This window comes from Amblyraja radiata, chromosome 15 (assembly GCF_010909765.2).
Source record: "Amblyraja radiata isolate CabotCenter1 chromosome 15, sAmbRad1.1.pri, whole genome shotgun sequence".
Lineage (NCBI taxonomy): Eukaryota > Metazoa > Chordata > Chondrichthyes > Rajiformes > Rajidae > Amblyraja > Amblyraja radiata.
Window position 1 is genome coordinate 23,256,541 of NC_045970.1, and position 12,637 is coordinate 23,269,177.

Genomic DNA, 12,637 nt, shown 5'->3' on the forward strand with positions numbered 1-12,637 from the left:
CCATTCTTTCGATCCTTGTAGTGCATTAAGAGTAGATAGTATACTAAATATAGTCATTCCAGTCATGTGTACAATGTGTCAAGTTTAGATGAGCCATTATTAGTAACCTTTAAGAGAAAAGATTCATATTAGATAATCCAACATCCTATAAGGCATGTAAACCTAACCTTGTGTCCATAACTTTGAAATGCTGTTACTTTGAAATGCTGATTTACTGTTTAAAAACAACTTTGTCATTTCTATAGCAACAATAAAGCATGAAAACCCAAAGATGGCTGCTGTTAGCATGGTGTTGATTTATTTCTTCACCATGAGATTTGAAGGCACATTCACTTTTAAAATTCAACTGCTGTGCTACCAGATTCATTTCAGTCTACTTAAATACTGCTTTAAGAATTGAAATATTTTGTAATTAATGTATTATAATTAAAATACCGAAATATTGGACAACTGGCTTAAAATTCTGCAATCTGTGCCAATTTTGTACAGCGACTTTACTCCATTGCTCACGCATTGGGGGGGGGGGGGGGGGGGGGGGGGGGATGCTTTAATGCAGTGTTTTTAGGTGGCATCTTCTACTCAGGCTCAATTTCAAGCAAACAGCAATATCTCTGGGACAGAGATCTCTATCAGCTTCCCAATGATCCCAGTTACTGACATCTACAAATGAGATGCACAAGTGTTTTAATATAAACATAGTGCAAAATAATATTTATACTGCATGTAATGGTTTCCAGATAACATGTTACTTATTTTGTAAGATGTAGATGTTGTAATCAAAGTAAACATTATTTTAATTGATTTTGCAAGCACGTTCTTACCGTGCATTCGATACAACTTTGATTATCTCTCTTGCATCCTTTATTCATGTCTTATTTGAAGCGTGGAAATACAGCTTGGAAATACGCCCGTTGGTCAGTCAACTATCTCCCATACACCAGTTCTACCTTAAACATTTGGGATAATTTACAGAAGCCAGTTAACCTAGTCCTTCAATATTGTAGCTTCTTGATTTCACCCTACAAACAGCAAACAATGGCCAGTTTCCTTTATCATCATTACTTTTTTGCATATCTTTTATTCATTGTTCTTTATCTCTCCACATCCACGTCTATATCTCTAGTTTCCCTTATCCATAACCAGTCTGAAGAAGGGTCTCGACCCAAAACGTCACCCTTTCCTTCTCTCCAGACGTTGCCTGCCCGCTGAGTTACTCCAGCTTTGTGTCATCCTTCAAAGGTATTGGGCTGCATATGTAACTACTGGGGTGCTGGGTTCACCCTTCATCCATATAACAAAAGCAAATCAAAGTGATAACATTTAGAGGCTTCTTGCAGGAAAATATATAAAAACAAACTAGCTCGATATACCTGTAAATATTATATTTTAAATTTACTGCAGCAAATTGACTTTAAGCTTACTCAGAAAATAACTTTAAAGCTATCAACTGAAGTCTGATTAAGCCACATATACAGTGCCCTCCATAATGTTTGGGACAAAGACCCATTTATTTATTTGCCTCTGTATGCCATAATTTGTGATTTGTAATAGAAAAAAATCACTTAGTTAAAGCGCACATTGTCAGATTTTAATGAAGCCCATTTGTATACATTTTGGTTTCACCATGTAGAAATTACAGCAGTGTTTATACATAGTCCCCCCCCATTTCAGGGCACCATAATGTTTGAGCAATGTCATATAAGTGAAGGTAGTCATGTTTATAATTTTGTTGCATATCCTTTGCATGCAATGACTGCTTGAAGTTTGCGATTCATGGACATCACCAGTTGCTGGGTGTCTTCTCTGGTGATGCTCTGCCAGGCCTGTATTGCAGTTTTGGGGGCTAGTCCCTTTCAGTTTTCTCTTCAGGATATAAAAGGCATGCTGAATTGGGTTCAGATCGGGTGATTGATTTGGCCACCCAAGAATTGACAATTTTTTAAGCTTTGAAAAACTCCTTTGTTGCTCAAGCACTATGTTTGGGATCATTGTCTTGCTGTAGTATGAACTGCCGGCCAATGAGTTTTGAGGCAATTGTTTGAACTTGAGCAGATAGGATGTGTCTATACACTTCAGAATTCGTTATACTATTACCATCAGCAGTTGTATCATCAATTAAGTGAGCCAGTACCTTCAGCAGCCATACATGCCCAGGCCACATCACCCCCACCACCGTGTTTCACAGATGAGATGGTATGCTTTGGATCTTGGGCAGTTCCTTCTTTCCTCCATACTTTGCTCTAGCCATCACTCTAATATACAGTGCCCTCCATAATGTTTGGGACAAAGACCCATCTTTTTTTTTTGCCTCTGTACTCCACAATTTGAAATTTGTAATAGAAAAAAAAAATCACATGTGGTTAAAGTGCACATTGTCAGATTTTATTAAAGGCCATTTTTATACATTTTGGTTTCACCATGTAGAAATTACAGCAGTGTTTATACATAGTTCCCCCCCATTTCAGGGCACCATAATGTTTAGGACACATGGCTTCACAGGTGTTTATAATTGCTCAGGTTTATTTAATTGCCTCCTTAATGCAGGTATGAGAGAACTCTCAGCACCTGGTCTTTCCTCCAGTCTTTCAGCACCTTTGGAAACTTTCATTACTGTTTATCAACATGAGGACCAAGGTTGTGCCAATGAAAGTCAAAGAAGCCATGATGAGACTGAAAGAAGAATAAAACTATTAGAGACATCAGCTGCACCTTAGGCTTACCAAAATCAACTGATTGGAACATCATTAAGAAGAAAGAGAGCACTGGTGAGCTTACTAATAACAAAGGGACTAGCAAGCCAAGGAAGACCTCCACAGCTAATGACAGAAGAATTCTCTCTATAATAAAGAAAAATCTCCAAACACATGTCCGACAGATCAGAAACACTCTTCAGGAGTCAGGTGTGGATTTGTCAATGACCACTGTCCACAGAAGACTTCATGAACAGAAATCCCGAGGCTAAATTGTGGTGTATTTATGAACTGTGGAACTGTGGAAATTGTGATGTATTTCTGAACTGTGGAACTATGGAACTGAAGTTTTAAGTTCTTCTTGGCAACTGTAACCTGGCCAAACTGTAACCTGGCCATCCTATTTTTGCAGCTAACCAGTGGTTTGCATCTTGCAGTGTAGCCTCTGTATTTCTGCTCATGAAGTCTGCTGCGGCGATTAATAAGCTCACCAGTGCTCTCTTTCTTCTTAATGATGTTCTAAACAGTTGATTTTCGTAAGCCTAAGGTTTGGCTGATGTCTCTAACAGTTTTATTCTTGTTTCGCAGTCTCATAATGGCTTCTTTTACTTTCATTGGCACAACTTTGGTCCTCATGTTGATAAACAGCAATAAAAGTTTCCAAATGTGATGGAAAGACTGGAGGAAAGACTTGGCACTGAGAGCTCTCTTATACCTGCATTAAGGAGGCAATTAAACAGACTTGAGCAATTACAAACACCTGTGAAGCCATGTGTCCCAAACAGTATGTTGCCCTGAAATGGGGGGACTATGTATAAACACAGCTGTAATTTCTACATGGTGAAACCAAAATGTATAAAAAATACCCTTTAATAAAATCTCACAATGTGCACTTTAACGTGTGATTTTTTTTTTCTATTACAAATCTCAAATTGTGGAGCACAGAGGCAAATAAAAGAAGGGTCTTTGTTCCAAACATTATGGAGGGCACTGTGTGGACAAGGTATGTTTCTACACTGAATTTTTCATCAGCAGTAAATGTGCTCAACCATTTACTTAAATGCCCGTTTGATTCTTGGTTTATCTTGGTTCTTTGTAGCATAAGAAACTAAAAAATGATACTTATTTCCAAAAATAGGAAACATTTAATATTATAGAATTGGTATGTCCAATCCTTTTGCTTTGCCCTATTAAAATGGGCATCAACAGATTTAATGCAGACATTCCAGAAACTGATGAAGTATAAAAGTTAGGAGTGCTCCCTCACATACTTTTATTGAATTCATCTTGAAAAGTCATTTGAATACTTTAGGGAAAAAAAAAATCATATAAAGTGATATATGACTCTTGAACTCTGTAAAACAAAACACACTAGAAAGTGAGATTAATGGAAGCAAAAAAGTGATCACAAATGAGAACTGCAGATTTCAAACGATACGAAGAACGATACTGTGTGCCCCATTATATGAAAGGTTCTTGAAATTTCTGCTTCTTTATCACTGCAGTGTTCTTATGACAAAATGTTACTGAGTAATTTTGATATGTAATAAGTAATTTAGAAAGGAGACAGAGATAAAAATCATGTTATTTTTATTGTCTCAGATGAACAAACATCGTCCAGGACACTCCTTACATAGGCCATCAAAAATAATTTAAACATTTTTATAGATTTATATAAAACGTTCAGCAAAGATAAATAAAAGCTTTTGTTAGCAGACTAAATCAGAATACAATTTCCCAACTCAAATATTAGATTTTTAGTTCACCAGTAGTTGAATATTGTCCCCTATAATAGTGTAAATGCAGTCAATTTCTTCACCCAATTCTTACAGAATGTTTTCAAGTACACAGCAGTAGCACATGCAATGTCAGAAGCAGTACCAGTGCCAATAAGCTTAGCAAATCTACAATTATAAAAATAAAAATATTGAACTTAACAAATTTTTTTTACAGGTTCTAAAGGTAACTTTTCCCCACAGGCATCTTTTAAGAATAACTGTAGTTAATCATATACAATATATTTCCACTTGTGGGAAAGAAAACTAATCAAGTAAAGAATCATTTTCATCCTTTATATCCAGTTCTTTTTTGGTGGTAAAAATTCAATTTTCAATGTCACAGTGGAAACAGAAGCTTTAGTGTGTTCAAAAGGTAATGTCAGGAGCATTTTCCTCTCAGTTCAAGAAGTAGCCATCTTTGAAATTTGTACTATGTTACATGTTTTAATGACCCTGTTCAACAATAACAGTTATTAGCAAATCAACAATTTAATTTACAATACAGACAACCAGTGACAAAACGTGTAGCACTTGAAGGCACAGCGACGCTGTCTGGTTGATACTTAAAATCAAAGCCCTGCATTAATGTATTTTATTCCAAATATAAATTTAAAGCAAGCAAACTACAAAACTCTAACATGCAAAAATCACAGGATATATTTATATATCAAACTACTGTATGAGATGAATCATGACAGTATTTTCAAGTCTCATGACATGACAATTATTAAAACAATTTAACTAGTCTGTATTTATAAAATCCTAACATCCTAAAGGTCCTCCAAAATTAATAACACTACTAAAAAACAATGTACGGTAAACAAAAATGCTGGAGAAACTCAGCAGGTGAGGCAGCATCTATGGAGCGAAGGAATACGTGACGTTTTGAGACCCCTCTTGACCCCAAACATCACGTACTCCTTCGCTCCATAGATGCTGCCTCACCCGCTGAGTTTCTCCAGCGTTCTTGTCTACCTTCAATTTGCAGTTCTTTCTTAAAAAACAATGTAAATCTATTAACTTTGAAAATTACAGTAATGGCGTCAATTGTAGCATTAAAGTGATCAAAATCCACCAATACAAAGCAATCAATTAATTGAAGCAAGATTGTGGAATTTAGTCCAACAAATGCTTTAAGTGAAAAAAAATTTAAACATGAGAAGCACCCTCCAGGAAAGGCATTAAAAAAAATTGCAATGAGTTAGCTTTACCACAGGGGGCTAGTATTTTCCAAATAATTCCTAGTGAATAGCTGCAATACAATGTTGATAGCTCAACCTTTGCCTCCAGGACTCTTCTTGCTTACCATTTTCAGATGAGCAGCAGAATGTGACAGCAGCAAAGAGCAAAATATTTTTTTTTAAATCATCTTGCAGCACTGAAACCTCAATATTATTTCCAGAATTGAGATCACAGATTGGATGCGAACACTACTGTAAATTACAAGGTGCTGCAGAATCTTGAAAATAAATAAGCTGTGCTATCCACACAGTATGCAGCAGCATAAAGTCCTTCCTATCCAGATAGCTACACACATTTGGCACAAACTGTGAAGGAACATATGTAATAGAAAACAGCTCCAGGAGAAACAAAGTTAACTTACCATACAAAATAATGAATATTAATGACAACTCCTATAAAGGATGTGCAAAATAAATATTTTATCCCAAATTCTCCAGGGAACATATGTTAAATATATCCTATGATTAAAAACTGCAATAATGCTAGGTGGAAAAGGGCAAAAACTATTTCCGTGCATATTAATTAAATAGGATGTAACAGATGTACCATAACTCAAATGACCACCATATGTTCATCATAAAAATATCCTTGAGCTCAATCTAAACAATGCCAAATCACTATTAATGCTCAGATCTGTGTTTCTTCAAGTCTTTACAGATATTCGAGTTCCATTTCAGAATATTGACCAGTTAATATCGTGTCCAAAGCAATCACACTCTACTCCTCCATAAGATCTTAAGGTGAAAAGCATGTGGTGTACACAGTACTGAAAAGTCATCTGCATAACTTTGATCCTGTGTAAAACATACTTTAAAAAAAAAAACATGCAGCACTGCTCACATTACAATGACATTATCAGAACTTCCAGTAACTTTTGCAGTTCACAATTAGTGAAATAAGTATTGCACAGGCAACCTATAAAATTTGAGCAATATTCACACAATTTAAACTCATCCAATCAAATTACATTTCCTCCAGTAAAACAAAAAGTTAATTTAAGGAAGAAAAACATTGTGCAATTAGATCATATATTGATATATTTGAAAACTTGGTTCCAGAATGTAGTCAGGCACTTTAAGCTAAAAGGGGTTTGGTGCATTAAAAACATGTAGGCCCCAAGTTAAAGATCATACACAGACCAGCCAAGGTTGAAGAATCAGGTTCAAGTTTTCTCACAATGAAAATTCTTACTGACCCAAATATATAAAAGAGTGCTCTGTACGTTTAGTGACAAGGTGACATTTAGTATCTTTGGGACCAAGGCAGTACACAAAAATGTTCTTCAGGCACAAACAAAGTAGGCAGATAATGGAACACCAATTGATCTAAATTTATCCATAATATTAGAACATGGAATCTGTTAGAGAGATCTTAGCAGGTGCACTTCACTACATAGATTAGACGTATATCCAGCGGCAAAGATTTGAATAAGAGCATGAACTCTTTGTCTGCCTCATTAGTTCAGAGATCTCAGACTTGTAACTTCCATTTTCAGATGTCACTGACAGGAAGACTGGCATCATCCAGATCCACAGGAACAGGATAGTTTTCCTGTACACCATTTTTACCTTGAGGGACTGAATCATCCTTCGTCATTTTGGCAGCTGGTTTTCTGGTAGAGACAGTCTGGTTCTTGATCTGCCCTGACTGAGCCATGGCAGAAGCTTTGTGAAATCCTCGCTTCTCCTGGTTATGTTGGAGATTTTGGTCGGCAGGGCTACAGGTGATGAGAGCTTGGGGATTATAGACTTCTGCTGCTTTTGAGGAAGATGAGACTGCGCTGGATTCTGCTGCGGAAAGGTCGCAAGGCTCCTGCAAAGAGGATTGTTGATCAGACACACAAGGCTATTAGTGGTATGTCAGTATTTCAGAGTCAGATTTTACTCTCTGCAAAACAAAAGCAGAAAAACCACAGAGCAAAGCATCAGCAATGATGTTAATAAGCATATGCTACCAAAGGAGAAGCACAGCATGTTAGGTAGTGAAAGAGGACTAGCACCAATACTCAATTGAGAAAATACACCATTTGTTATACAAATTTGTATCTTTAAAAACCCAAGAGAATTCTCAAATGTTATTTATAATTGTTTAAAAAAAAAATCAGGATTCAAAAATCTGAAATACGATGCCTCTTTAAGCAACATGCCATGCAATCCACATCTTTCATCTAACCTGTCAAAGTACTATGACAAATTGTTTAGTTTAACAGATTACCACCTTCCCCGCACCATTACATCCAAATTTTTGACCGAATCGTTTCTCTTGGAGAATTACACATATCAAAAAAGGCTGTTTTAACTCATTCCTTGTGCAGGCACTCCCTTTCACAGGATAACCTACAAAATTGTGTGGGGGAGGGGAGACAAGGTTTATTACCCAGAGGGTGGGAGAGGTCTATAACGTGCTACCTGAAAATGGGTAAGGAGGGCAGAGACGCTCAACTCATTTCAATAGTATGTATACGTGCAATGTTGTAGCCTTCAGGACTATGGGCCTGGTTTTATTGCCAACCTGTACATGCACAATAAATCGGCTGACTGTCTGCCTCCTCTGAATTTTCTACAACTTAATAAATCAAAATTAAATAGAATTGCACCAGTAAAAAAAAAAAAAAAGTAAGAGAATACTACATTTTTGGCAGGCATAGCATAGAACCATGCTGAAACAAATGACTTTAGATCCAATTGGTAAATATAAGCACTAGATGCCATGAGCATCGAAATGAGACTCAATTTGGGTTCAGGTACAATATAATTGATAATGAGTAAATACATTCCATAAATATCTTGTAAAAATATTGCAGAATAAACTTCAATTTTGAATAGAGTGCAATTTCCAAATTTACTGTTAATTCACTGAAATTGTGCAACTGAAGTATAGTTCACCAACCACTTCTGCTTCAGATTTTGAAGTATAAAAATCAACAATTTTTCAAATAAATTATGAGATATACCTATTTTTAAAATAAATGGTTTCAAGAATGTAAACACCACTGAAGTTTTACAATGAAAATTCAGAATAGAAATCTGGAATCAAATATCTAAACATTTCACACAAATTCAATTGTCTCTTCTGTTTGAATTAGCATTTCAATGCAACTTTTCATATCACCATCTTGACAGGTACAGATGAAATACCAGTGCAACCAGTTCTGCTGTAACACAATCACTGTATTCGTAAGAAACTTCGCATTGTGAAAAATCACATTACAAAAACAATTGTGTCAATGGGCAAAAGAGGGTTTAGAAGCTAGAGAATACCTGACTCCCAATAACAAACTCTTTTATACCTGCAGGACTTATAAAATAAAGGTCTTTTTACAGCTAGAACTTTATTTTTGTTTCTGCATGCAAAAAGTACTAAAATTGATATGTTACATTGTTTAATAAAGAATCAATGTACAAATGTCAATATACAAGTGATTGCTTGTCCATTTCAATGCCCTCCTGTGATGAAAGCAGCAGTTTTGTTCTGAAGAGACTGGTATCTGATTACTGGAGGGAGGCAACATTGAAAGAGATCTGTTCCCCTCCACCACCCCTCTTTAAAAAAAGATCTCTTTTTTTTGCTTGCAAATTTCAAAAATAACTTCAGTGGTCGACATTACGACATAACCAATCTGACTCTCATAGTACAAATAGTGTTCTCTTTCTCATCAATTGCCATGGAAAATTGTTATAGCAGAACTGCAGTTAATTCATATTCACATGAGCGTTTACAGCAAGCAATGAATGCATGTTTTTTCTTTACTCATGCAAAGTGCAATGCAGGAGCTGACAGCCCTAAAGACACTATACACATTGATAATAGCATGAAATAATTAGAAATAACTCTGATATAAATATTAATATGTACCAATAAGACAATGTTATTTAAATAGTAACTTGCCAGACAATTTGACAAGTTTCAGAGGAAATTAAATTGAATGATAAAATAAATTAAATTCAATGAGGATCAGTAATGTACACAAATCGCACTACAAAATTGCGCATTGGGCAACATCAATTCACCTTGTCATTTTACAATTAACAAGTTCACCAGATAGAGCAAAGAAAAGCAATAAGTAGTGGCGGAGATATTTATCTTGCTCACGATAAATTAAAATATAATTTGGCCACCAGTTTGGAACTCTAAGCTAAGGTACAGAAAAAATAGGTAGGGCCAATTTATTGTTTTACAGTGATTTTAAAATCAAACAGAATCTCAATTATTTAAAATATCTTGCGTGAAAAACTTGTATTATGTTAAAACTAGGCATATTGCTCAAATTTTACTATTTAAGACAAGTGCATGTATCAGTATTTTGGGATCAAAAACTATATTTGTTCAGATACAAGGTTTAAAATACACATCCAGATCTGCCAAGTTTTGTTTGAGCATTTCAGTATTCCAGTAACTGAAAATCAGTATTTTGCTGAGGAAATCAGTATTTTTACACGGTGCCATTTTGCTGAAAAAATGTTTTTATGTGCAGTCATGTAAGAGTACAAGAATGCATAACTTTGCTACCAATTGACATGTCATCTATGCACCTTACTTGACAGTGCATTCATGGCCATCTCTTTGTATACTGCTGTTTGAACGGTTGCTTCCTGCTTTTAGCACCAGATGATGATGTAGAAGCCATTTTGTAAGCCTCCCTCGCTTCCTCTCTCCCTCCTTCCTCTCTCCCCCCACCCTCCCGCTCTCCTCCCTTTTTTTCTCCCTCCCTCCCTTATTCCCTCCCTCCCGCTCCCTTCTTCTGCCTCTCTCCCTCCCTCTCCCTCTCTCCACCTCTCCCTCTCTCCCCCTTGAGCCCACCCACCGTTCTGTAAAATCAAGGCCAATCCCAAAGTAACTGCAATTTCACCACTAGGCGTATCCAGAATTCTACCACTGCCTGACAAATAATCAAAGGCTCAACTTCCACTGAGAAAGAGAATTCCAAAGACTAAATGTTATACGAGAATTTTCCTGAACAGTCTGTGACCCATACCTCTGTGGCCACAGCGCTGTGTGTAAAGCCCATAGCGCTATGTTTAAAGCCCATAGCACTCCAGCCGGTAGCGCTATATTTAGAACCTACAGCGCTTTGTTTAAATTCCCACGCGTTAAACTGACAGCGCTTTGTTTAAACCTGGAGCAGGGCATGCAGCGACTCTGGAGAGAAGAATGGGTGACGTTTCTGGTCGAGATCTTCTTCAGTCTGAACTGAACTCCGTATTTAAAATATGTATTTAACAACACAAAATCGCGCATCACTATTCTTATCGCATTTCCATACAAAATACTGAAAATACGTACGACTTGGCAGCTCTGCATATCCATATTCAAAACTACTCTCTGCACACCTACGAACAAAATGATGACTGCAAAGAATTAGTGAAACCTGCAAGTCTTTAGAATGTGCATAATTTGTTTTCTCAAATCTGTTATTAAATACAAATTGTTAATATAATGCCTGACTACCTTGCAGGGAACACATTACAAGAATGCTAGACTGGATGGTTGAAAACATAAAAAAAGGCACATCTCAAATCCCCCCCCCCCCCCACCCCACCCGTTAAATGAATCTGCTCAATAAACATGCTGAGTAATTCAAAAGAATATCAAGTTCTAGTAACACAAAATCATTGATGGAGTATAGAAAACAAATTCAGCAATTCTACCTTTGAAATTAAGTAATAATCATGATATTTATGGCATAAAGATTCTTTCACACACATACACACACTAAAAATATACTCGTGCAATGCCGTTCTACTAACATGGTGTCATACATTCCAGAACACATTTTGCATGCAAAGACATGATTGCAGACTGTATTCAAGAGCAGTGATCAATCTGTTGCAAGAATTGTTAATAAGCATTAATACTTGGTGTTGGTTTTGCAGTGATAGAAGTTATCTGTGCCATAAATAAAAATGAGGAAATATGAACTCTCATGCAAATTTCTCAAAAAGGCAATAAGGCCATGGAGGAGTAAATATAAAATGTTAAGGAAACATTTGTACCATAGCATTAATGGTAGTTTTTCCCCACAGCTGCCAATATTTATAGATGATTAAAGTTTAACTTATTTTTTTAATTCATTTCTCATTGTATAAATTTTGTTCTCTGTGACCAATATATGAAGGTAATGAGCTCCAAAATCCAAGCCATATTTCCATATGATAATTTTTTTCCTTCTTTGTTGGATGAAATTATTTTCTATATATGTCTCTCTAGAGCCTTGGTTAAACAATGGAGTGAAACCCATCCACCCCATGACAATCTGTCGTCAATATATTTTTTAATGCTAGTCTCAGAAACTATGCCTCATCTTCTATTTAAATAGGTGTTAGCATATTCCTTGTTCTACTTGTGGCACTTGTTAGAGAAGGATCATCATGAATTACATGGATTTCAAATCAACATCAAAAGTATATCAATTTGTAGCAGATAATGTTAAAATTATACAAGCTGTTTATTTCAGGAAGGGATAAAAGTATTAGTTTCAATTTTGGTTGAAAAAAAAAAATCAATGAATGAATAGTTTAATGTCTATTATTTTTAGCCAACCAGAAGAAGAAAATACTTCTGGAATAATCAGAAGTTACTAGACTCTAATCCTCCTTAAATAAGCTTTTCTCTTTACATGAGAGCTCACATACATGCCGCATTCACCAGTTCTTGATGTATACCTCTGTATACAAGGATTCGACAGCCGTCTGGCTTGCCGCATCTGGAAGAACACAGTGCAAAGCTCAAATTAGAGTACCCTACAGTCATAAAGACAGAAGAGAAATAACAGAAAACACAGTCATATACTTGCATGTTAAGGTAAATTGCATGTTCAGCCAACCAAATTCATTACGTTTCCAAATTCACAAGCTTAATTGGGATTGACATTTTTGTACATTTTTTAAACACAATTTCTGTTGGAATTGGAAAATAGTTACAGAGCAA

At 36.0% G+C, this 12,637-nt stretch overlaps 1 protein-coding gene across 5 annotated transcripts in view; it reads right to left on the bottom strand.

The window, feature by feature from the left end:
- Nucleotides 1–5,366: 5,366 nt before the first annotated feature.
- Nucleotides 5,367–12,637, bottom strand: part of plekha1 (pleckstrin homology domain containing A1) — a 73,147-nt gene continuing 65,876 nt past the window's right edge. The window contains exons 12-13 of one of the 5 annotated variants that reach the window (XM_033033783.1): nucleotides 12,373–12,413; nucleotides 5,367–7,522 (exon numbers count right to left, since the gene is read on the bottom strand). In XM_033033783.1, the coding sequence (XP_032889674.1) occupies nucleotides 7,303–7,522; nucleotides 12,373–12,413 (261 nt within the window). In that variant the 3' untranslated portion in view covers nucleotides 5,367–7,302. Of the gene's footprint in view, nucleotides 7,598–12,342; nucleotides 12,414–12,637 lie in introns of all 5 variants that reach the window. The other 4 variants (XM_033033782.1, XM_033033785.1, XM_033033781.1 and 1 more) reach the window with 4 other exon arrangements.